Below are 27,012 nucleotides of genomic sequence, written 5' to 3' on the forward strand. Positions count from 1 at the left end.
CCCCAACACAGGCTAACAACAGGATGCTCTGGCCTTGGCTTCCTGTGGCTGCTTTCAGCAGATGATCCAAAGCCAGAGGAAGCCCAGGAGGCCAGGGCACAAGATAGTGAGCACAGGAGAGCCAAACAATGCAAACACCAAAAACAAAGCACTTGTCACCATCTGAGTCAAACCTGAGACTGATGGCCACTCTGCTAGCCCACTGTAAGCTCCCCAAGAACAGCAATTTCTGTGTTTGTAACTGGTGATATGGAGAGTCTTTCTGATGTGAGGTGTAGTCCTTGCCAATAGTTCAACTGAATCACAGAAGCTCCCTTTTGAAAGAGGGTTCTTAAAAGCTTTGAAAAAGCCATGCAGCATCTTCATTTCTACAAAGCCCACATTAATGTGGAAATAGCTGCAGAACAGACTGATACTGGTTACAAAACATTCCACCAAGGGAAAGTGTTCTTTGGCCATACGTTAAAAAAAAAAAAAGGCTTATTGTTCATTTTCATAATTCTCTAACAACAAAATCTTCACACTTTTTTGTGTATAAAGTTACTGTAGGCAGACCTTGCTCTGCTGCTCAGAAGGATGTCTACACAGCTCTAAGAGTTTGTTGAACATCTAAATGAAAAACCCCTGAACTTTGCAACTTAAGAGCTGGCCTGCTCTTCCCTTCTAATAACCACCAATGTTTCATCAGAAGAGTCACCAGGAAGCTCTTTGAGGGCTCTTCACTACTCCCCAAGTGGACAGCATCTTTGTGAGCACAGGCATGGTTGGACAGACACATGCAGCTCCCAAGACCCAGAGCACCTGCTGGTGCCGTGACACACAACCACAGTGCATCTAGGAAACTCAGCATTTTTCCTCCTTTAGTTCTTGTAGGGAAAAAAAGACATCCACAAAGAAGAGAAGCTTAGAACTGTCCAGGAACCAGTGGATTTCTGGGAGGTGACCACCCCTTGTTAGCATGTCAACTGTATGTCAGTGGCACCTCTGGACTGCCACAAATTACAGTTACTCTGTAAGTCCCGCCTATATGTGCAGTGATGCAGATGCACTCACACGCACAAGACTGAAGGAAAGAAGCCACACACAACAAAGTAAGGGCAGCCCAACCTAGTTTATAGCCAAGGGGCCATAACCAGGTGCTTATTTATGCCCGGGGATTGTATGTAAAGGTTTATACATTCCTGGGCTTATCTGTATATTTTGCTACCTGTATACTTGAAGAAAAACAATATTTTCCGCATATAATTTGCTTAGCAAGTACCTTTATATACAGTACAAGTACTAATTATTGTTTGAACTATGAAATAGAAATCAAAGTTCAAGGATGAAATGCTACTTAAAATGTTAACTTTTCCTTCCTCAAGAGGTCCTTACACTTACTCAGTTTTGATAAATTCATACGTACATTTGTGACAATCAATTTTCTACCTTTCAAAAAGCCTTCTTTCTTAAAGAAGGCCTTTCTAACCAAGTTTTATTCATTTATTTAATTATTAATTTTTTGGTCTTTTCTGAAACGGGATCTCATTACTCAGTTCAAGCTGCTCACACTGTAACCCACTGGCCTAGAACTCACAGTGATCCTCCCACCTCAGCCTTCTGAGTACTGGAACTACAGGCATGTGCCACCACGCCTGGCTTTAACCACACTTTTACACAAGCAGTTCACACATTTTCTTTGGATCACTCAACCCCTCCAAGTTAGGGGTTGTACTATGCTTTCCTGAAATTTTAAGTTGAAACCACCCTGTATGATTAGGAAGCAGCACGGAAACATTAGCAGGCCACTGCTTTTGTGGGCTCTGCCTTCCTCCTCCACAGAGGGCACACAGAGCCTCTGTGAACATACCTTTTTCAATGTGGGTGTAGCCGAAGGGCTGGTGAGCCACAGGGTTTCCTGGATGGCCAGCCGCAGCTTCAGTCTGTGCAGAGGGTGGCTGATGCCAATCTCTTGCTGGATCTGTCTGTCTGACAGAGCTGACATGATGGCCCCACTTTTCACATTTGCTCTGCAGGCAGCCACATAGCAAGCAGGCATCCCAACCCAGAGCTAGAAAGAAGAATGAAAAGACCAGAACATCAGGTAGAGACAGGAGATGCACGACAAGCTTGTGTCATGTAGCATAGGTCTCTGTAGTAAAGGGATGTACCTCCAGCCATTCAACCACGGTTGGCCCGTCCCACTGTGAAAATGGTAAGCCTTGCCTCTGGGCTTCCTCCAGCAACTCAGGCCTGTGAAAAAGAAGACATTCAAATTAAAGAAGCACTGCTACACATCCAACAAGTTAATGGAACAGTCTCTGAGCATTTTCAAAAGTATAACACATATTCTCAGTTCCTTTTATCTTCTACAGTTTTAATGTTATTAACATCATCCTTGTAATGACAGTCACACACATACTATGGAGAATGCCTGAGAAAATAAAAAATGCTACAGAGTTCTCTTGATTCCCAGTCAAATCACCATTACTTCAGAGAATTGAAGAATTACTACCAACTTATAAAACTCAAGCAGAATTTTCATATCCAAGGTAGTAAGACAATTAGGGGAAAACATGAAACCCTACTTCAACAATGAAGAAACAGTATCTAGGAAGAGGAAACCACACCTCAGTTGAGACATCAGTGCCTAATTTTGTGAGAGACTTTAAAAAACAGTGTTTTTGGGGGGTGGTTGTGGTTTGGGGAATGTTGAGACAAAGTCTTGCTATGTATGTAGTCCAGGTTGGCCTCAAACTCTGTGTAACCAGTCTCCCCCAGTGCTTGGATTATAGATGTGTTTCATACTCCCAGCTGTAATGCAGACTTTTAACCACAAAAAGATTATCGTCTAATACAGCAAACAAGTAACAGAGGACAGTTTCTGTTGTACACTGCTCTTTAAGTAAACGGGTACTTGATAAGTCACTGGGTCATTCTGTGGTTTTAACCCATTGATCTCTTCTTTAGCCAGCCATTCAACACCTCCTTCAATGCCAAATGTATCACCAGCACAGAAACTCATGCAATACCAAGGCAGTACTGCAGGGAAGTGGGTAGGTGAGTCTTGCATGCACTACGTAATGTGATTTGAGGTTTCATATATGCTTTATTTCTAAAGACTCAAGTCACACTTTTACTATACTAACATCTCTAAAAGTGATTTGTGTAACACAGTTATGTGAAACAGTAACATTGTAAGCATGGTAAGTCTGACATTAGAACACAAAGGACAAGTATGTTTCAGATACACAAAAACCCTAGTCAGTCTCAGTCAATCAGTCTCTCTTCCCCTTTTCTTTCTTTTGGAAACTTATGTTCCTAAGTAAAATGTTTCATATACCATTTCAACTAAGAGTTCCTTAAGTTACCACTAAGCTTACAGGAACAATCACCAGGGAGTAACTGTACCAGAGAAGGCAGCAAATGTGTTATCTCAGATGAAACAAGAAAAAAAAAAAAAAAGAAGAAGAAGAAGAAGAAGAACAACAACAACAACAATTTTCTAGTTGAAACAAGCAAAGCTATTCACAGAGAAACAGATCAGCAGAAGTGTGCTCCTAAGTACAAGAAGTAGTAGGCTACTGTCATGGTTTATGTCTGTGGCCCCCAGGCCTCATGCATTTTCATTGTGCATTTGTGATGGTTCATTGTCTAGTGCTTGGATTCATGGTGTCAGTGTTACACCCACATAAGAGTGGAGCCAGGATATGATGTAATGGTAGGAAGAAAGTGTATCTTGCTCTTTGCCTGTTCCTACTTGCTGTTTGCAGCCACCATGAACTGTGACCCAGCCATGCCCACCTGCCTTGGAGCCAACTGAGTGTGGACTGAAACCTCCAAAAACTGTAAGAAATAAACTTTTCCTTTCCAAACTTGGGCTTCAGGTATTTTGTCTCAGCAATGAGTAAAAAGTAACTAAGACAGAATTTGGTACCGAAGAATGGGGTTGTTTGCTGTGACTATACCTTACCATGTTTTTCAAGAAATGGCTTTGGAAATGGCTTGTGGGCAGAGTTTGGAAAGGTTTGGATGTGTTGCCTGGATGCATAGAGCTAGAGCAGCTTAGGCAGTTCTGTAGAGGAGATAGTGGTCACAGCTCAGGAGACCAGAAGGCTGATAGGAAGCCTGATGGTAAAGAACAGGCCTGGGAGATTTCTGCTGGGAAGAAGGACTGCAGTAGTTGTTGGACTCCCCATGATGTGAGTTATGGGTTGGCAGAAAGTTGTCTACATTTTGCTCATGTCCAGAGACTTTGCCTGAGACTGAAACAAAGGGCAATGGACTGATTAATCTTGAAAAAGAAATTAAAAAGCAATCAAATGTTGAGTCTGTGGCATGGCTACTGTAGAGGGCTTTTAGCCAGCTTTATGTTGCAAATCAAGAGGAAAGAGCCCAGTGGGATAATTTGCAATACTGTGAGTTTGGCCAGAAAGAATATTTCAGGAAGGCTGTGGATTGTAAAGACAGTTGAGATTCTGATGGCTGAGGGAAAACAGAGAAATAAGAAAGATGGGCCGGGGCATCCCAGGAAGCAGGTCCCCACCCTGTGCAGCCTCACTGCAAAAGTAAAAGAATTTTTTCAGAGGAGAAAGCTGCAGAGCACCAGGTTCCAGAATGGCGACAGAGACCACATGAGTTTCCAGAATGGTGACAGGCCACATGAGGTTCCAGAATGGTGGCAACATAGAGAAGCTTTTCCTCACAATCAGTTAAACAGAGCCCTGTGATCCAGGCAACTGACCCCTACAGCCAAGAGAGAGAAAAGCCTGAGTACTGCTCTAGCTAGCAGCAAACCTTGGCAACATCCACATGGTGCTGATCTTAGGTGCTAGGAAAATGCACAAATTCTGAGGGTAAGATGGCTTCTACCTCTATTGCAAAGGGCCTGGGAGGCCAAGCTGTGTGCCCCTGAGAGGGCAATTTGTGAAGACATAAAGGTGAAGCCAAAGGTGCAGTGGAGACCCCAAAAGTTTGGAAAAGCCAGAAACATGGACGATCCAAGGAAAGCTCCAAAAAGCAAGCAGAGAGGATTTAAGAGAAAAGCTGCAGGAGGTGAAATCCCTGGAAGTGCCTTGGGGGTGGAATCACACAAGCCTTTTGGAGCTTGTAACCATATTGCTTCAGATGCAGAGCAAGGAACTCTAGGACTTAATGTTCATCCTGCTGGATGTTGGATTTGCTTTGTTTCCAATGCTTTATATTCCCCTGTTTGTAACTTTTGGAATAGTAATGTTTATTTTGTGCCTTTGCATTTGAGAAATGTTTAAACTTGTTTCATTTGTACAGGGGTTACATTTAAGAGTTTGCCATAGATCATGGAGGAGACATGGGACTTGGACTATTCAGCAATGCTGAAACTTAAGACTTTGGAAACTCTTGGTGGTGGACTAAATGTCTTTTGTATAAAGGATGTACAAGAGTCCTGGGGGCCAGGGGAGGAATGCCATGGTTTATGTCTGTGGGCCCCCAGGCTTCATGTATTTGTATTGTGCATTTGTGATGGTTCATTGTTAGTGCTTGGATTGATGGTGTCAGTGCTATACCCACAGAGGGGTGGAGCCAGGATGTAATGTAATGGCAGGGAGAAGGTGTGTCTTGCTCTTTGCCTGTTCCTGCTTGCTGTTTGCAGCCACCATGAACTATGGCCCAGCCATGCCCTGGAGCCAACTGAGTGTGTGAAACCTCCAAAAAATGTAAGAAATAAACCTTTCCTTTCCCAACTTGGCCTTTAGGTATTTTGTCTCAGCAATGAGTAAAAAGTAACTAAGACAGCTACCAAACCTGGCTACAGAGCTGCTATGACTCATTTAAGGAAACAAGAAACACACACACACACACACACACACATACACACACACACACAGAAAGAGAGAGTGTGTGACAAACATACAGAGAGACAGACAGACAGACAGACAGACAGACCCCAAGAAGCAGTGTAAATCCATTTCTGGGTAAAGATCTGAAATTCTGTAATATTAAGTGAGGGTCTGTCCTGGATGCTCTGGCCAGGCCAGGGAAGAGGAAGACTACTGCTGTAGGTCAGAAGCACTTCTAGATTATGTGCCTATTCAAATAGACTAAGTAAGAACTATGTCCTCAGTAGTCTAAAAATGATTTTGTTGGTGTTTTCATTATTTTTGATGGTACTGGGGATGGAACCAAGCACTCATTGAACTAAACCGCCAGCCATTTCTACTATACTTTTTATCTTGAGACAGTTTCTTAAGTTGCCTAGAACAATGGTATTGTCATCATAAATGACCCTTCTGCCTGGACCTCCCAGGTAGCTCGGATGATTAAAGGTACATACCACTGCACAGCTGTAATTTGTGAAAGTACATACCAGACATGTACTGCAAACAAGAACAAGGCCCACTACCTGAAGCTTGGTATAAACTGCTGTTGCCTTTACATCCTTCCTCCTCCTTACACCTGCATCCAGATGCAGCTGTGGGAGTGGTGTGAAGGTAGCAGAAGTAGGATGATGCATTCAAAAGTCATGGGATGTTAGGAAATAACACAGAAGACCCTGGCTGGGGAGTTGGCCCAAGTTCCACCTACAGGTAGCTACACCTCCCCTACCAGGTAGTTTGTGGACTACGAGATTGGGCACCTAACCTTGGTTAACACGATAGGTGGGCACATTAGAGTCCAGTTTTCTTGAGAGTTGTTCCCAAAAGTGTACAGAAGGATCCTGTGTTAAGATGCAGAATCTGGAGCCTGCAGACACTTCTGCGCACCTCTACTCTGGCTCTTTGCAATGTTTGGTGATATGCACAACTACCTTCCTTTTACACTGGGTATTGAAACTGGATCTCTTTTGCTTGCTACTGCACATACTTAGTACAGACACCCATTTGTCCAAATCTGTGACCTCCAAGAACTAAATGGCTTCACAGTGTTTACTCACCTACCTGACTATCCACTTAGGTAAGGTTATCCGTCTACCCATATGATTAGTTTGGAATAGGAGAACCACCTATTTCCTCCCCCTCTACTAAAGCTGCAAACATTTAAGCTTTAGCAACATTCATTCTTTTCTTGCTCAACTTCCCAAATAATAACTCTTCCAGCTCTGAGCCCCAAAGCTTCAAGCAAGGTAATCAAGCTGGGTATGGTGGCATCATCTATAATCCAGCATGTGGGAGATGAAGGCAAGAGGATTACCATGAATTCAAGGCTAGTCTGGACTACATAAGGAGCCCCCAGGGGAAAAAAGGGAAAAATTTAAAAAGAGCAAATAAAAACATAGTAACCAGTGGGGGGGGGGCATACTCTGCAGAATGTCCATCATCTGTCCACACTGAATAGCCACCAAGGGCATCTGAATAATATGTCAGTAATCCTAGATGTTGATGTGTCATATCCATCAACTCCAGAAGAAAACCCCTTTGGTTTCTTCTGATATTTGCTTGCTCCTGGGCTGTGAGATATCATATCCCAATAGATGTGACAGGCAGGCCAAGCTGGGGCCCTTTGCAGAAGGTGGCTGGGCACTAGATTGCTCTGTTCCTGACATTGTCAGAGCTTCTTTTCTTCAGCTTATAGCTTCTCCCATAGAACCAAACACTAGACACCAGGGTTGATTTTTATAATATCTGCTCTAATGCCAGGATGATGGTACACACCTGTAATCCCAGCACTTTGGAAGCTGAGGCAGGAGAATTGCTATGAGCTGAAAGTCAGCCTGGGTTACATAATGATTTCAAGTCCAACCTGAACAACACAGTGAGACCCTTTTTTAAAAAAAGAAAAGGAGGCCAGGAATTTAGCTCAGCAGCATAGCACCTGCCTGGCAAGTGCAAGGGCATGAGTTTGATCCCCAGTACCAAAAAAGGAAAAGAAACCAAACACACATACACACACACACACACACACACACACACACACACACACACACACAAACACAGAGTATCTGCTCTAATGCAAACTGATACGGCAACCTTCCTGCCTTTAAATTAGAGACTGGGGGCTGAGTGTAGCTCATTAGTAAAGCACTTGCCCAGCCTTCACAAGGTGCTATGTTTGATCTGCAGCACCAACATGTATATACATGCATACATACATACATACATACATACATACATACATACATACTGTTGGAGGAGGCAGCTATTTTAGATTCTGTCATACTAATGATGGAGCTCAGGGCTTTAGCATACTAGGAAAGTGTTCTACAGCTAAGCTGTATTCTCTTGGACCAAATTACACTAAATTCTCTGGGGAACAAATGTGTAAAATAAAAGTTACGTGAAGGCCAGGGATTTAGCTCAGCAGCTTAAGGGCCTGCCTGGCAAGTGTGAGGTTGTGAGTTTGATCCCTGGTACAAAAAATGTCATGTAATCTATGAATTATGATATATTTTATAATGTAGGCAAAAGCACAATGGTAAAGCTGCCCTTCATTTCAAGAAGCTTGTGCGAGTTTCTGCAGAATAAACATTATCTAAGTGACATATAGCAAGAACTTTAACTCTCCATAGTAAATACATGACTGTATTTCCAAGAGATGGGACACTTTTCAACTTCAGGGGTCTTGCACAAGGGCTAAGGAGACCCTTTCTCATGGCTGCAGCTCAGGCTCACATTTCACATGCTAGCCACACTGTGAGGAAGAGTACTGGGGACCAGTGTGTTGTTTTGACAAGTGAGGAATGGAAGCAACTTTTCTCACCAAACAGAAATATACTCTTGGGAAGTTTAGCAGAGAACCCAAAGCTGGTAACACCAGCACTCCACACTATATGATTCAGAGTACCACTGAGTATGGCTCCATGTGTAACCAACTTCCCACAGCAAATGCACCACAATGCCACGCAACCGGAAGGAGAGCACTACAAAGACAAAGATGAGTTGGAGATCCATGTTTTGAAACTTCACACAGCATTCTATGAGCTGATGAACGGACTCCAGTCTGAGTCATGCTGAAAGTTGCATTGACTACTGAGCACCTCAAGTGTCAGCAGAGCATCAAATTCTTCCAGTAATTCTCAGAGAGCATGAGTTCAGCTGGTCAACATGTGCACTGAGTCCTGGGAACCCTCCTTCAGTCAATGTGATAGGCTAGTGGTTCAGCGGCAAGGAGCATGGCCTACAGCCAAGTTAGGGCTCATCACAAGAAGTACTGTATTTCTGAGAAAGTACCAAAGTGTTGAACTGTACTCTGTATTCACAGAACAGTTTTTTATTACATCAAGAATGCTCAAAGTAGCTGGATGTGGTTGTGCATGCCTGTAATTCCAGCACTTGAGAGGCTGAGGCAGGAGGATCATTGTGAGTTTGAGGTCAGCCTGAGCTACAAAGTGAGCTCAAAGCCAGCCTGAACTGCATAGTGAGACCTGTCTCAGAAAAACAAAAACAAAAACAAAAAACAAACAAAACAAAACAAAACAAAACAAAACAATAATGCTCAAAGTATTAAACTGTACCCTGTATTCACAAAATACTTTTTTTCTTCAAATCAATTACAATTCAGGTTATCTGACAGATATCACAAAACTGCCCACCATAGTCAGATGACTACTTTAGAATTTTCCCTATGAACTTTCTACTATGGTTGAGAAATCACATATGCATCCCACATAGAACTATAAAGTACAGAGCAAAGACCCATTCTTAGACACCTTGAAACAGCCACAACAGATGTTTGGAGTAAGCAGCATAAACTTTAATCTCCTTGCTACCGAGAAATCTCCCTCCCTACCACCACACACACACACACACACACACACACACACACACACACACGCACACAAACCTGTAAACATGCATGCCTGGTGTGCAATTTAATCATGTGTTTGGGCAAATAATTCAAAGCCTGTCCTGAGGGTGCACACACACTTCTTGAGAGTTAGAAAGTCAATTTTTACAAAAGGGAAACATTTTGGTTTTCTGTTTTTTGCTTTTATTGTGGTACTGGGGATTGAACCTAAGGCCTTAATGCATGCTAAGAGTACTACACTACCGAGCCACATCCCCAGCAAAATAGCCAAACATATTAGGAAAATTATTTCTTCTCTTCCATGAAACATAAACTTCAGAAGGCAATGGGGTGAATGATCAAGCTGTGCTGCTGTTGTTTTTATTACATTGAAATGAGCACGTGAAATAAAAGACACTGGCAAAATCTGGGCAACACTATTTCTTTAGCATGGTTTCGAGAGGGAAAATGACTAGCTTTAATATTAAGCTCCACAAAGCCAACTGCTCATTGCTTAAATTATTATAAAAGACTTTTACACAGTTCAGATTTTGTGGTTAAATGGTACTATAAAATTCTATTTACAGAGCACCAAAGATTGAATATTTGTATAGAATGTTTCCATAACAGAATTTCACCTGCAATGGCATGTCATCACTGTTGAGCTGCTTAAAACAGTTACTATGGTCAAGTGCGGTAGCACATGCCTGTAATCCCACCACTTGGGCAACTAAATCAGGAGGACTGCTGTGAGTTCAGTCCAGCCTGAATTACAAAGTGTGATTCTTGTCTCAAAAAATAAATGAATAAAATAAAAAACAAAAGACTCATTATAATATGAAAAACTTCATATATAAGTTAGCTATGAAATAAAAGACAGACAATAGAAGAAAAAAGTTATTGTAACTCAGCATGGAAAATATATCTAAAGGAATACTTCGACTTAGTACAATTGTGTTCCATCTTTTATATGTGTTTTGGCTTATAGTCTGGTATGTCTGATATATATATATATAATATATATTGATATTGATATATATATCATATATATATATATATATATATATTTCTTTTTAATAGTCTTATTTTTAATCTGTATACATGACAAGGGTTTATAAGAGAAATGCATGAATGGGATTCTGGCAAAATACAAGGATAGTGGAAAATAAAGAATAGAAATGTGTCACGGACATGTATCAACTCCCAAGAACCAACATGATTATTATGTACTGCAAACACATACCAATAGAAGTTTAAAAAAAAAAGGCAGTCATGAATTCAGAGAAGACAACTAAAATGAGTGAGATTTCATAACTTTCCAGCAGAAAGGGTTCCTAGGGATTCCAGTGCAACGCTAGTGTCAGGGCCTTTGCACTCTGAATTCCACACAGTACTGGCTTCACTGAGAAGTGGACACCTGATGTTTCCCATATACAAATTTATCCAAGAACCCACCAACTTTCACCTTTTCTCAAGACCAGTGTGCCCATCTTACCTTAGGCTTTCAAACATTCCCTACTGTCAAGTTCAAATTGTACCTCTTAGACATTACATACTGTCTGATTTTGTTGCAGAAAGCTTTTTTATTGATATTTTATTAATCATCTCACTAGGAAAATGTCTCAACCTATCTAGTTCACTTATAACTCTAGTTTTGGGTGTGGTCAGCTTACACAACCAATCCTACATCAGAGAAGTGTACATACTTCCCTGATATGTTGGTGCCTGTGCTCCCCTATGCAAAATCATTCGGAACAGTATATATTATTTTCAGAATCTATCTTTATGTGGGCTTAGGGATGGTATGTCAAGCCAGTACACTCTCACTTATACTCCACTCCTCAGCCCCTTAAGATTTAGTAGAGGATTATAGTTCAATAATACACTGTAAAATAGAGATCCAATCTCAGATAAAATGTAAAATTATATCACGGTAAATGCTTCTGGAGGACCACTTGTGTAAACAATAGAAGTCACCACAGTGACCTTAATTATAGCTTATTTAGGACTTGTGTTCATGTTTTAAAACATATACATGCACATATATAATTCTATCAAACTGAGAAAAAGCCACACGATGCATGAACAACTGTAACAGTCATTTGACAGTTGAGAAAACTGAAGCCTAAGCTAAATAACTTTGTCAGACAGCTAACTAGAGAATTAACCAGGATTCAGCGGCCAAAGCTCAAATGGCCAAGCCTAACTATTACCCATTCTATCATCTAGAGAGACAACTCTGCAAAGGAAGACTGAGAATACACATGTGAGTTCAGTCAAAGTTTCCAAATGTCCTCTGTTCTCCAGACATGATGGCTTAAAACAGGCTTTAGGTCAATGGAGGCAAACCTATGGCATGCATGTTGCAGCAAGCTCTTTGTACCACTGAAAGCTCTATCACTGCTTTAGGTTCATCTTTCAAAAGACAATGTATTTACATAGCTAGAAATTACACTTAAAATCAGCTAAGAATGATGGTTAACTCAGAAAACTGTTTCATGAGATGGAGAAATAACAAAAAGCTTACTGTTTTTGAAGTTGACGATTTTTTTCATCCTTTCCTCCCAATTTGCTAAGTTGGAAGGCATCCTGAGATGAGTTTTCCGTTTCAGAAACAACGGCTACAAAAGAGAAGAAAAGCCCCCAAATTTAGAGTAAATTAACAGGGCAAAGTTTTATGTTTCACAAATAGGAAGAAGATTCTGCAGGTAGAGAGCTGAATCATTTCTGAAGGGTAAGCTTCCGAGCAAACACATATAAATGTTCAAGCGTATAAATTAGCACATAAGAGGGTTATTCATTCACGACAAATGAATTTCCACTGCTCTGCTTTGTTTCACACGTGGGCAAACTGGGCTGTCAGGAGAACGCTCAGCCATGACTCCTCGTGGGCACTGGACACCTGCAGCAGGCACATAGGAAAAATCTCACACTCTCCCAAACCCAGCAGTTAGGACAGCTGCCTAAAACCGGCCCACCTTGTCCTGGTGATTCTTTGCCAGTTTGTCCAGGCGGACCCTTTTCCTTTTTGCCAAACAAACGACCAGTGGAGGACTTGATGCTCTTCTTCTTTGGGGCTTTGTGGAGCGCGTCCTACCTGCTGTCACTGCTACTGGGATTGTTCACAGGACCTTCCTGGGAGCCTGTTGAGCTTCAAAGAAATAAAATGGATTTTTACCACCCTCTTCCCATCTCCACAGTCCATTCACACGTACAAGAACAGTCTGCATTTTTAATATTCCTACCTTCAACTTCCTAAAAAACGTTTCGAGTCTCTTACACACAGTACAATATGCATTGTGATGCAGGGTCCCAGTAATGCTTCCACAGACCTGTGTCTGGAAAGCCAAGATTCTGATGTGCTCCCTGCTCAGAGCAGGCCTGTACTCTAGCCTGTCTTGTTTGGACACATAAGGGAACACCCTCTGCAGGGGCCTTGCTCAGGCACTGAGGGATGCACTCAGTCAACAGGAAAGAAAACAAGGTCTCAGAAGCCTGACTGTAATTGTAACTTATTTAGGAATTGTGTCCATGTTATAAAACATATACATGCACATATATAATTCTACTGAACTGAAAAACAGCCACATGATGTATAAACAACTGTAACTGCCATTTGACAGTTGAGAAAACTGAAGCACAGGATAAGTAACTTTGTCAGAGACACACAGCTAACTAGAGAATTAACCAGGATTCAGCGGCCAGAGCTCAAATGGCCAAGCCTAACTATTACCCATTCTATTATCCTGGGAGAACACTCTGAAAAGGTAGACTGAGAATACATGTGTGAATTCAGTCAAGATTTCCAAATGTCCTCTGTTCTCCAGACATGATGGCTTAAAACAGGCTTTAGGTCAGTGGAGGCAAACCTATGGCGTGCATGCTGCAGCAAGCTCTTTGTATCACTGAAAGCTCTATCACTGCTTTAGGTTCATCTTTCAAAAGACAATGTATTTACATAGCTAGAAATTACACTTAAAATCAGCTAAGAATGACTGTTAACTCAGAAAACTGTTTCATGAGATGGAGAAATAACAAAAAGCTTACTGTTTTTGAAGTTGATGATTTTTTTCATCCTTTCCTCCCAGTTTGCTAAGTTGGAAGGCATCCTGAGATGAGTTTGGTGTTTCAGAAACAACAGCTACAAAAAAGAAGAAAAGCCCCCAAATTTAGAGTAAATTAACATGGCAAAGTTATATGTTTCACAAATAGGAAGAAGATTCTGCAGGTAGAGAGCAGAATAATTTCTGAAGGGTAAGCTTCTGAGCAAACACATATAAATGTTCAAGAGTATAAATTAGCACATAAGAGGGTTATTCATTCAAGCCAAATTAATTTCCACTGCTCTGCTTTGTTTCACATGTGGGCAAACTGGGCTGTCAGAAGAACGCTCAGCCATGACGCCTCGTGGGCACTGGACACCTGCAGCAGGCACATAGGAAAAATCTCACGCTCTCCCAATCCCAGCAGTTAGGACAGCTGCCTAAAACCAGCCCACCTTGTCTTGGTGATTCTTTGCCAGTTTGTCCAGGCGGACCCTTTTCCTTTTTGCCAAACAAACGACCAGTGGAGGACTTGATGCTCTTCTTCTTTGGGGCTTTGTGGAGTGCGTCCTGCCTGCTGTCACTGCTACTGGGATTGTTCACAGGACCTTCCTGGGAGCCTGTTGAGCTTCAAAGAAATAAAATGGATTTTTACCACCCTCTTCCCATCTCCACAGTCCATTCACACGTATGAGAACAGTCTGCATTTTTAATATTCCTACCTTCAACTTCCTAAAAAACGTTTCGAGTCTCTTACACACAGTACAATATGCATTGTGATGCAGGGTCCCAGTAATGCTTCCACAGACCTGTGTCTGGAAAGCCAAGATTCTGATGTGCTCCCTGCTCAGAGCAGGCCTGTACTCTAGCCTGCCTTGTTTGGACACATAAGGGAACACCCTCTGCAGGGGCCTTGCTCAGGCACTGAGGGATGCACTCAGTCAACAGGAAAGAAAACAAGGTCTCAGAAGCCTGATTGTAATTGTAACTTATTTAGGAATTGTGTCCATGTTATAAAACATATACATGCACATATATAATTCTATTGAACTGAAAAACAGCCACATGATATATGAACAACTGTAACTGCCATTTGACAGTTGAGAAAACTGAAGCACAGGATAAGTAACTTTGTCAGAGACACACAGCTAACTAGAGAATTAACCAGGATTCAGCGGCCAGAGCTCAAATGGCCAAGCCTAACTATTACCCATTCTATTATCCTGGGAGAACACTCTGAAAAGGTAGACTGAGAATACATGTGTGAATTCAGTCAAGATTTCCAAATGTCCTCTGTTCTCCAGACATGATGGCTTAAAACAGGCTTTAGGTCAGTGGAGGCAAACCTATGGCGTGCATGCTGCAGCAAGCTCTTTGTACCACTGAAAGCTCTATCACTGCTTTAGGTTCATCTTTCAAAAGACAATGTATTTACATAGCTAGAAATTACACTTAAAATCAGCTAAGAATGACTGTTAACTCAGAAAACTGTTTCATGAGATGGAGAAATAACAAAAAGCTTACTGTTTTTGAAGTTGACGATTTTTTTTCATCCTTTCCTCCCAATTTGCTAAGTTGGAAGGCATCCTGAGATGAGTTTTCCGTTTCAGAAACAACAGCTACAAAAAAGAAGAAAATTCCCCAAATTTAGAGTAAATTAACATGGCAAAGTTATATGTTTCACAAATAGGAAGAAGATTCTGCAGGTAGAGAGCTGAATCATATCTGAAGGGTAAGCTTCCGAGCAAACACATATAAATGTTCAAGCGTATAAATCAGCATATAAGAGGGTTATTCATTCACGCCAAATGAATGTCCACTGCTCTGCTCTGGTTCACATGTGGGCAGACTGGGCTGTCTGGAGAATGCTCAGCCATGATTCCTTGTGGGCACTGGACACCTGTGGCAGGTACATAGGAAAAAGCTCATGCTCTCCCAATCCCAGCAGTTAGGACAGCTGCCTAAAACCGGCCCACCTTGTCTTGGTGATTCTTTGCCAGTTTGTCCAGGCGGACCCTTTTCCTTTTTGCCAAACAAACGACCAGTGGAGGACTTGATGCTCTTCTTCTTTGGGGCTTTGTGGAGCGCATCCTACCTGCTTTCACTGCTACTGGGATTGTTCACAGGACCTTCCTGGGAGCCTGTTGAGCTTCAAAGAAATAAAATGGATTTTTACCACCCTCTTCCCATCTCCACAGTCCATTCACACGTACAAGAACAGTCTGCATTTTTAATATTCCTACCTTCAACTTCCTAAAAAACGTTTCGAGTCTCTTACACACAGTACAATATGCATTGTGATGCAGGGTCCCAGTAATGCTTCCACAGACCTGTGTCTGGAAAGCCAAGATTCTGATGTGCTCCCTGCTCAGAGCAGGCCTGTACTCTAGCCTGTCTTGTTTGGACACATAAGGGAACACCCTCTGCAGGGGCCTTGCTCAGGCACTGAGGGATGCACTCAGTCAACAGGAAAGAAAACAAGGTCTCAGAAGCCTGACTGTAATTGTAACTTATTTAGGAATTGTGTCCATGTTATAAAACATATACATGCACATATATAATTCTACTGAACTGAAAAACAGCCACATGATGTATGAACAACTGTAACTGCCATTTGACAGTTGAGAAAACTGAAGCACAGGATAAGTAACTTTGTCAGAGACACACAGCTAACTAGAGAATTAACCAGGATTCAGCGGCCAGAGCTCAAATGGCCAAGCCTAACTATTACCCATTCTATTATCCTGGGAGAACACTCTGAAAAGGTAGACTGAGAATACATGTGTGAATTCAGTCAAGATTTCCAAATGTCCTCTGTTCTCCAGACATGATGGCTTAAAACAGGCTTTAGGTCAGTGGAGGCAAACCTATGGCGTGCATGCTGCAGCAAGCTCTTTGTATCACTGAAAGCTCTATCACTGCTTTAGGTTCATCTTTCAAAAGACAATGTATTTACATAGCTAGAAATTACACTTAAAATCAGCTAAGAATGACTGTTAACTCAGAAAACTGTTTCATGAGATGGAGAAATAACAAAAAGCTTACTGTTTTTGAAGTTGACGATTTTTTTCATCCTTTCCTCCCAATTTGCTAAGTTGGAAGGCATCCTGAGATGAGTTTTCCGTTTCAGAAACAACAGCTACAAAAAAGAAGAAAATTCCCCAAATTTAGAGTAAATTAACATGGCAAAGTTATATGTTTCACAAATAGGAAGAAGATTCTGCAGGTAGAGAGCAGAATAATTTCTGAAGGGTAAGCTTCCGAGCAAACACATATAAATGTTCAAGCGTATAAATTAGCATATAAGAGGGTTATTCATTCACGCCAAATGAATGTCCACTGCTCTGCTCTGGTTCACATGTGGGCAGACTGGGCTGTCTGGAGAATGCTCAGCCATGACTCCTCGTGGGCACTGGACACCTGCAGCAGGCACATAGGAAAAATCTCACACTCTCCCAATCCCAGCAGTTAGGACAGCTGCCTAAAACCGGCCCACCTTGTCTTGGTGATTCTTTGCCAGTTTGTCCAGGCGAACCCTTTTCCTTTTTGCCAAACAAACGACCAGTGGAGGACTTGATGCTCTTCTTCTTTGGGGCTTTGTGGAGCACGTCCTGCCTGCTGTCACTGCTACTGGGATTGTTCACAGGACCTTCCTGGGAGCCTGTTGAGCTTCAAAGAAATAAAATGGATTTTTACCACCCTCTTCCCAGCTCCACAGTCCATTCACACGTACAAGAACAGTCTGCATTTTTAATATTCCTACCTTCAACTTCCTAAAAAACGTTTCGAGTCTCTTACACACAGTACAATATGCATTGTGATGCAGGGTCCCAGTAATGCTTCCACAGACCTGTGTCTGGAAAGCCAAGATTCTGATGTGCTCCCTGCTCAGAGCAGGCCTGTACTCTAGCCTGCCTTGTTTGGACACATAAGGGAACACCCTCTGCAGGGGCCTTGCTCAGGCACTGAGGGATGCACTCAGTCAACAGGAAAGAAAACAAGGTCTCAGAAGCCTGACTGTAATTGTAACTTATTTAGGAATTGTGTCCATGTTATAAAACATATACATGCACATATATAATTCTACTGAACTGAAAAACAGCCACATGATGTATGAACAACTGTAACTGCCATTTGACAGTTGAGAAAACTGAAGCACAAGCTAAGTAACTTTGTCAGAGACACACAGCTAACTAGAGAATTAACCAGGATTCAGCGGCCAGAGCTCAAATGGCCAAGCCTAACTATTACCCCTTCTATCATCCTGGGAGACAACTCTGAAAAGGTAGACTGAGAATACATGTGTGAATTCAGTCAAGATTTCCAAATGTCCTCTGTTCACCAGACATGATGGCTTAAAACAGGCTTTAGGTCAATGGAGGCAAACCTATGGCGTGCATGCTACAGCAAGCTCTTTGTACCACTGAAAGCTCTATCACTGCTTTAGGTTCATCTTTCAAAAGACAATGTATTTACATAGCTAGAAATTACACTTAAAATCAGCTAAGAATGACTGTTAACTCAGAAAACTGTTTCATGAGATGGAGAAATAACAAAAAGCTTACTGTTTTTGAAGTTGACGATTTTTTTCATCCTTTCCTCCCAATTTGCTAAGTTGGAAGGCATCCTGAGATGAGTTTTCCGTTTCAGAAACAACAGCTACAAAAAAGAAGAAAATTCCCCAAATTTAGAGTAAATTAACATGGCAAAGTTATATGTTTCACAAATAGGAAGAAGATTCTGCAGGTAGAGAGCTGAATCATTTCTGAAGGGTAAGCTTCTGAGCAAACACATATAAATGTTCAAGCGTATAAATTAGCATATAAGAGGGTTATTCATTCACGCCAAATGAATGTCCACTGCTCTGCTCTGGTTCACATGTGGGCAGACTGGGCTGTCTGGAGAATGCTCAGCCATGATTCCTTGTGGGCACTGGACACCTGTGGCAGGTACATAGGAAAAAGCTCATGCTCTCCCAATCCCAGCAGTTAGGACAGCTGCCTAAAACCGGCCCACCTTGTCTTGGTGATTCTTTGCCAGTTTGTCCAGGCGGACCCTTTTCCTTTTTGCCAAACAAACGACCAGTGGAGGACTTGATGCTCTTCTTCTTTGGGGCTTTGTGGAGCGCGTCCTGCCTGCTGTCACTGCTGCTGGGAATGCTCACAGGACCATCCTGGGAGCCTGTTGAGCTTGAAGGAAAGAAAATGGACTTTTACCACCCTTTTCAGAGCTCCACAGTCCATTCACACGTATAAGAACAGTCTGCATTTTTAATATTCCTACCTTCAACTTACTAAAGAATTTTTCAACTCTCTTACACACAATACAATATTCATTGTGATGCAGGGTCAGAGTAATGCTTCCCCAGACCAGTGTCTGGAAAGCCAAGATTCTGATGTGCTCCCTGCTCAGAGCAGGCCTGTACTCTAGCCTGCCTGGTTTGGACACATAAGGGAACACTCTGTGCAGGGGCCTTGCTCAGCCAGTGAGGGTTCCACTCAGTCAACAGGAAAGAGAACAAGGTCTCAGAATCCTCACTGTAATTGTAACATATTTAGGACCTGTGTCCATGTTTTAAAACATATACATGCACATATATAATTCTATTGAACTGAAAAAAAACCACATGATGTATGAACAACTGTAACAGTCATTTGACAGTTGAGAAAACTGAAGCACAAGCTAAGTAACTTTGTCAGAGACACACAGCTAACTAGAGAATTAACCAGGATTCAGCGGCCAGAGCTCAAATGGCCAAGCCTAACTATTACCCATTCTATCATCCTGGGAGACAACTCTGAAAAGGTAGACTGAGAATACATGTGTGAGTTCAGTCAAAATTTCCAAATGTCCTCTGTTCTCCAGACATGATGGCTCAAAACAGCCTTTAGGTCAATGGAGGCAAACCTATGGCGTGCATGCTGCAACAAGCTCTTTGTATCACTGAAAGCTCTATCACTGCTTTAGGTTCATCTTTCAAAAGACAATGTATTTACATAGCTAGAAATTACACTTAAAATCAGCTAACAATTACTGTTACCTCAGAAACCTGTTTCATGAGATGGAGAAATAACAAAAAGCTTACTTTTTTTGAAATTTTCGATTTTTTTCAGCCTTTCCTCCCAGTTTGCTAAGTCGGAACGCATCCTGAGATGAGGTTTCTGTTTCAGAAAGAACAGCTATTAAAAAATCAGAAAAGCCCCCAAATTTACAGTAAATTAACATGGCAAAGTTATATGTTTCACAAATAGGTTGAAGGTTCTGCAGGTAGAGAGCTAAATAATTTCTGAAGGGTAAGCTTCCAAGCAAACACATACAAATGTTCAAGAGTGTAAAGTAGCACATAAGAGGGTTATTCATTCACGCCAAATGAATGTCCACTGCTCTGCTTTGGTTCACACATGGGCAGACTGAGAAAGCAGACTGGGCTTTTCTGGAGAACCCTCAGCCATGACTCCACGTGGGCACTGCGCACCTGCAGCAGGCACACAGGACAAAGTTCACGTTCTCCCATTCCCAGCAGTTAGGACAGCTGCCGAAACCCCACCCACCTTGTCCTGGTGATTCTTTGCCAGTTTGTCCAGGCCGACCCTTTTCCTTTTTGCCAAACAAACGACCAATGGAGGACTTGATGCCCTTCTTCTTTGGGGCTTTGTGGGGCGAGTCCTGCCTGCTGTCACTGCTACTGGGATTGCTCACAGGACCATCCTGGGCACTTTTTGATCTTGAAGGAAAGAAAATGGACTTTTACCACATGCCCTCTTTAGAACTCCACAGTCCACTCACATGTACCAAAACAGTCTGCATTTTTAATATTCCTACTTCATCTCCCTGAAGATCCTTTCCAGTCTCTTACCCACAGCACACTATGCATAGCAATGCAGGGTCCCAGTAATGCTTCCACAGATCTATGTCTGGAAAGCCAAGATTCTGATGTTGCTCCCTGCTCAGAGGAGGCCTGTACTCTAGCCTGCCTGGTTTGGACATCTAAGGGAACACCCTCTGCAGGGGCCTTGCTCAGCCAGTGAGGTTTACACTCAGCCCTCAGGAAAGAGAACAAGGTCTCAGAAGCCAGAAGAACTGGAATTCCACCTTCCCTCTCAGCAGCTCCTGCAGTCTGGTTCCTTGGATCCTGCTCTCCTGCAAAGTGAGAGCTGTACTATCTCTCAGGACACTGTGGAGACCAATGTGCCTGCTTGATCATACTGCCTGGTATGGAACAAAAGCTTCTAAGAGGAAGTGTGAAAAACAACAGTCTATAAGTAACCAAGCCTTCATGGCCTCCTGATGGAACATGCTTCCTAAAGGGATAGGGACAATGTGGGACTCTCAAGAGCTTAGAAGACCCAGAGTGTGGGAGGGTACCTGAGAAGCACCGATTGTCCACAGAATAGCATGATCCAGAACCTGCCACATCCGTGTGGCAAATTCTTCACCAGGAATAGAAAGAAAGTTCTTAAAAGAAGTGAGTGTGTGGGATCTGAAGAAATGGAGCTTTTCTCTCAAGTGCTAATTTCAAATAATTCCTATTCTTTCTAAACTTTGCCCAAACAGATGGCCTTTTCCACTGGATGTCACTACAGCCACAGAACAGGAGAACACATTCTAGGTCTAACGTTTAAATAATCACAACCAAATGAGCTTGCTGAGAATTCTTTAAAAACTTGGTTTTTCTCACAGGAAAAGATTAATAGATGTTCTTAAAAACTAAGACAAGCAGGTTTCTCAGGGGTCTGGTGGCCTACGAGACCTGCTCCTTACTTTTGCATGTCCCTGATGTCCTCGTGGCTGACTATTTGCAACGCCCCTGTGTGCAGCCTGTCTAGCTGAAGGGACTTCGGAGAGGAGAGAGGGGAAGTTTCACATTTTATCGTTGTCTTGTCATCTCGTTCTTCTTCTCTGCAAGCTAGCAACTGAGGAGTGAAAAAACAACATCAGCTAACAGTACATTATAAGAAAACACATCACATAGGCTTTATATAACATAAACTGACTCAAAACCTATTAGCTAAACTTTCTACCTGTCCTGAGAAGTCTCATTTTAATTGAATGCCAACCTGAAGGCCTGTTTGTCTGGGGGAAATGAACCACATAGAAGAGAGAGAGCAGGGCAGGTTGACCTATAGCCTTCCTTCATGGAAGCCCCGGGAAGCCCAGGGACAGCATCACCCCCCCCTTCAAGATTCTGTTCTCCGTACAACCTCAGGTACCTCTGAGGATAGTTACTGAGGGACAGTGAAGTCCTAAACGAAGCCTGTTCACTGCACTTTATCACTTCAGGTTAACAAAGTTACTCTCATTACTGAAGAGCCTGTGACACATATCTTCAGTTACTGATGTCACTCAAAGGAACACTAGTGGGGGCCGAAGCCTCAGGGAAACTGTCAATACTTTTACCTCTAGCAAGAAACAAGACAAGGACAGCATGAGCGAAGACCCAAATATGCATGTGTGTGGCTTCTGTTTCTCACTGTGTGGACCAAATGTTATGAGCAGAAGCATTTGCATGCAGCCTAAAACCCTACTTCCATGTGGCTTCATAAAATAATCCTGGGTTTTGGGTTTGCATATTATCTTTTTTTGAAGTCCTGCAATGTCTCCAATGTTTTGCTTTTATTGGTTTTGTTCTTTAATGTTTTCAGTTTTATTATAACTGATGATATAGGTAATTAGCAAGAGGCATTATGGTAACCAATGATCATCACTTTGTCTTCCGTTTTTGTATTATGTACTATATCCATTCTTTTGATTTGACTGACTCTGTTTTGTTATGTCACATTGGATTTTATTCTCTTCAAATAGAAAGTAATAAGAACTGTGGGAGTAATAAAACCCAAAATGTATAATTGTCATAGTAAAAAAGAGAGGAAAAGAAAGTGCTCTAAAGGATATAATTGCATGTATATTTAAGTGTATAAGATAGATAACCATATTGCTAAGTTTTTGTGGGATCATTGAACAGAATTGTTTGTAGTCTCACAGTTTGAATGTCTACTTCATATGCTTTAATTTTGTAATCTGAACAACCATTTCTAAGATGACAGTATGTAATCTATTAACTAGTGACTTCCTACTGTTTATTTTTTTTTTTTGAAATTCTGTATCACTTGTATCCTTTTTCTGTTTTTTTTTTTTTCTTTTTCTCCTTAAATAAAAAAATAATAATAATCCTGGGTATATTATTAAAAGAGGGTCACGCAGACCCTGGGATTTCTTTTAGGGGATGGCCCATGAGTATGCCTATGTGTTGAGGAAGGCAGGACTGTGGAAATAGTGCATATGTGAACTCTTTCAGGGTCTGGTTAGGCCCTGTTTAGAAGGTTGTTATTTTCGAGTTTTGAAGCAGGACTAGATTTCATGAAACATTCATGGTGAACAACAAGTGGTGAACAGTTAATTTATTTATCTGTACAATGGTATAAAGGATACAGATTCCATTATAGTCCTGTAGCAGCTCACTGAAGACCACCTAGACTAGTGTGAGCTGAGAGCATTTAGGATATAATTTTTTTTTTTTTGTCTTTTTCCTTTTTATTGGTGCTGGGGATCGAACTCATGACTGCCTGCTTACAAGGCAGGTGTTTATGCTGCTGAGCTAAACTTCCAGCCCGCTAGGATATAATCTTAACAGATAAACAGATAAATTCTGTATCTTTCTCTCTTTTTTTTTGAGATAAGGTTTCATTATACAGTTCTGGCTGGCCATGAACTCACATGATAGCCCAGGCTGGCTTCAAACTCCAGCAGTCCTCCCTTATCAGCCTCCTGAGTGCTGGGATTACAGGCATATATCACCTTGTCTGGCTCTCATTTCTAATTGTAGTAACAAAACAAAAGACTGTCGGGGGCTGGGGTAACCAGAGCTCACTTACTTAGCTTGTTTGAGGCCCTGTGTTTAACCGCCAGCAATCTCATCTCTAAAAAAGTCCATCAAGCTTGAAATCAACAACATGAATCATAAAAGTTCAAAAAAACTTTTTGGGAGGGAAAAAGAAATCAAACTTAGGACATTGTTTGCCAGGCATCATTTAAATTTCACGTTAAAATAATCATTTGTTAAAATAGAAAAGAAAAAAGAAGAGGTAAGGCACTATACGTATGCTCCACCCACAAAAAGAGATTCTTGCACCAAGACTCCCCTACACTAGCCCCTGCTCTGCCCAGAGCCTTTCAGGCTCACTGAACCAGGTCTTCATTCTGCCTCTGTTCTCTTGTGGGAGGAAAGCACAAGGCTAGGGCCCACTGCCTTGTCTCAGACATGTCTACAAGTGCCAAGAAGTCACCTTAGTCTGCCCAGTAAAACTGAAATGAAGAAGTAACCATCCCATATCGCTCTTTGTCTGGCCCATGTTTGCTGTCCTTAGACTCACCGCTAGGCTAATCTTCACAGCCAGCCCAGAGCAAGTCTTCTCAAAGTCACCAGGCTGCATGCTGAGGAGAGATGACTAGTGAACAAGAGGAGGCCACAGTGTCTGAGTCTAAGTCAACAGACTGCTTCCTTTGCTGAGAAATTCTTACTGCCAAAACCAAAATATCCAAACCACACTGAAGTCCACTGAACAGAGGTAAGCTCTGAGGCCGGCTGCTGGTGAAAGCGCGGCATCTCACTTTGGGCAGGCACAGATCAGGGCCATTCCAAGCAGCACTACTGTGTGGATCACTACCTCACTTACAAGAGAGCAAGCCATGGTTCCACTGGGCCAAGGAACAGCTCCCAGGCCAGGAACTAATCAGCAACAGAGTGAGGATCTGTACCCGTGTCCTTAGTAAATTTCCCTTCTGCTCAGCCACATAGAGAAGCTCACACACAGCTGCTGAGGACAATCACTACTTGGCACCTGCAGCAGCACTGCCCCACAAGTGTACCACCAGGAAGGCAGGAAGCATGAAGCGGGCATGGCACAGGGCCAGAGGCAGCAGGCATTAGGGGGAGCTTCTAGATAGACAGAAAGAAAACCCCACAATCCCCACTGCTCCCAGGGTACTGCTTTTACTTTCAAGTTTTACTCTGAGAGGGAGACTCCCAGCAGATCAGAGCATCTTGACAAATCTAGGCCCAAGGGAGAAATGGTCCTGGTTTTGAAATCAAAACACACTTAACTCCTACCTGCTCTGCACATCATGTGATCTAAATTTCAGTTTCCACATCTGTAATTGGGGGCAAGCACAGCAACTGGTTTCTCACAGGGATGTGTTTGTGGACTAAATATAGCAAAAAAATGCCCAAGCACTGAGTTTGGCACCTGGCAGAGAGCAGTGCTTACTAAGTTCTAGCCTTCCATATCAGAAAAAACTAGTTTTCCTCAATCTAAAGCCTATGGCTTTGCTTCAATCATTCCCTCCTTTCAAATCCTAAATTCTATGTCTATTATACACATGCATGCAATGGTTAGAGGCAAAAGCACTGAGTGAAGCAAACACTGACATCTGTCCCCATGTTCCATGGATGGCTGATTACCAAGAGAACAGTAACTTGTGATGTGGCAGGTCAGTTTAAACATTTCCAATGAAACATCACTTATTCATTGCAATATATTGACAACATTACACTTATGTGTGACATACTATACTCTTCCATGCATTAGGGAGATACAAAGCTATGCTCACTTACTGGAAAATTTACCTTTCTATGATGTTTCCTTAAGTTGCTAGGCTAACAAGATGCATGCAAAGAAATAGACACCAGATTTATGACACGATTTAAAGCTAAACATTCAAGGATCTACTCAGGCAAATATATTACAATATGAAGGACAAGACAGAAATAAGAGAGACAGGATTTAGAGAAAATATAACTGGAAATCAAATAATCTTTTATCACAAATATAAATCTAAGTTATCCAAGATTTATTAGAAAACACTATAAATTACTACTCAAAGAGCACATTCTATTTGAACACATGCGATTTAAAGCAAGACACTGTATAGAACAAAGGGCCCTGATAACCACCTACTCTCTAATATTCCCATGATGACAAGGATGTTACAGCAACATCTATTATAAAACTGAAGAGCCAGGCATGGTGGTGCAGACTTGTAATCCCCGCATTTGTGAAGCTAAGCCTGGAGAACTGCCAACCTGCACTACATGAGTTCAAAGCCAGCCTGAACTGCATGGTGTCATCCTGTCTCAGAAAAACACAAAAAACTGAACAAACTTATTTTTAGTTAATCATTTTTTGTGCAATGCAGTAAAATCTTCACCTAGAATATGATTTACAACTTCCTAAAATATATCATTTATCCCTCGTGCAGTGGCATACACATGAAATCACAGCACTCTGGTAGGCTGAGGCAGGAAGGCTGCCAAGTTTGAGCTCATCTTGGTGATTTAGCACGATCCTGTCTCACAATAAAAAATAATACTGAAAAAAAAAAGGGTCATGTGTGTATCTCAGTGCACAGGCCTAGATTCCATCCAAGATACTGTGGAATACAAAGGAGTGGAATGGAATGGAAAAAAAAAAAAAAGAAAGAAAGCTAGGCATCCTAAAATATGTAACAATAAAAGCTAGCACAGTACTAGATAGGAGGCATTTTAATTAAAAAGTAGTCCATTAAAGACTATAGCATATGCCCTATAAGTTGATGAGATTTAGAATTCTGATTATAATCAATAAAATCTGATTCGTATTGTCTGTATAAAGTTCCCATAAATTTTACACTCAGCAGTGGCCCCTCCCCTTGCTCCTGCAGTATGTAGGGTTGAATCCAGCTGGGCCACTCAACAAACTACACTGCCAGCCATGTTTATATTTTTATTTTGACATAGCACATTGCTAAACTTCTCATGCTGGCCTCAGACTTAAAATCCTCCTTCTTAGCTTCCCCAGTAGCTGGCATTACAGGCATGTGCCACTGCAGTGAGCCCAGATTATTTTTTAACCTAGGAAATACTTCACTCATGAATCATGCAGATCCTGTACAATCTAAGGAAAAACATTCAACCAATTATATCTTGCTTGTAACCACATTGACAAATTATATATTAAATATAATTGATCACTACTGAGCAAAATACATTTTTAATGACAAAAACCCCAAGCCCCACTAATCAGTCACAATCCAGCTCAGACTCACACGTGCTTGCCTGGTTAGCTGTGCAGAGCCATCACAGAATGGGGAGAGGCTGAGAGGGGAGCTTCATGGACAAACTACAAATTGATAGGGACCTGAGGCCTGGATTAGAATTGAATCTGGAGATGGTTAAAATAAAACAAACACAAGGGTGGCATAAGAAATCAAAACCAACAATGGAAGCACACAGACCGTCAGCCAGCATGCTGAA

The 27,012-nt window shown here is 41.9% G+C and overlaps 1 protein-coding gene across 1 annotated transcript in view; it reads right to left on the reverse strand.

Annotated features, from left to right (window-relative positions):
- Positions 1–27,012, reverse strand: part of LOC134471428 (liprin-alpha-1-like) — a 58,821-nt gene that overhangs the window by 14,910 nt on the left and 16,899 nt on the right. The window contains exons 8-13 of the mRNA XM_063230335.1: positions 15,701–15,772; positions 15,249–15,343; positions 14,180–14,352; positions 13,729–13,822; positions 2,151–2,232; positions 1,850–2,050 (exon numbers count right to left, since the gene is read on the reverse strand). Coding sequence (XP_063086405.1) covers positions 1,850–2,050; positions 2,151–2,232; positions 13,729–13,822; positions 14,180–14,352; positions 15,249–15,343; positions 15,701–15,772 — 717 coding nt within the window. The remainder of the gene's footprint in view (positions 1–1,849; positions 2,051–2,150; positions 2,233–13,728; positions 13,823–14,179; positions 14,353–15,248; positions 15,344–15,700; positions 15,773–27,012) is intronic.

Source organism: Cavia porcellus, unplaced genomic scaffold (genome assembly GCF_034190915.1).
Source record: "Cavia porcellus strain 051 isolate PalLab524CR breed Dunkin Hartley unplaced genomic scaffold, mCavPor4.1 scaffold_18, whole genome shotgun sequence".
NCBI lineage: Eukaryota > Metazoa > Chordata > Mammalia > Rodentia > Caviidae > Cavia > Cavia porcellus.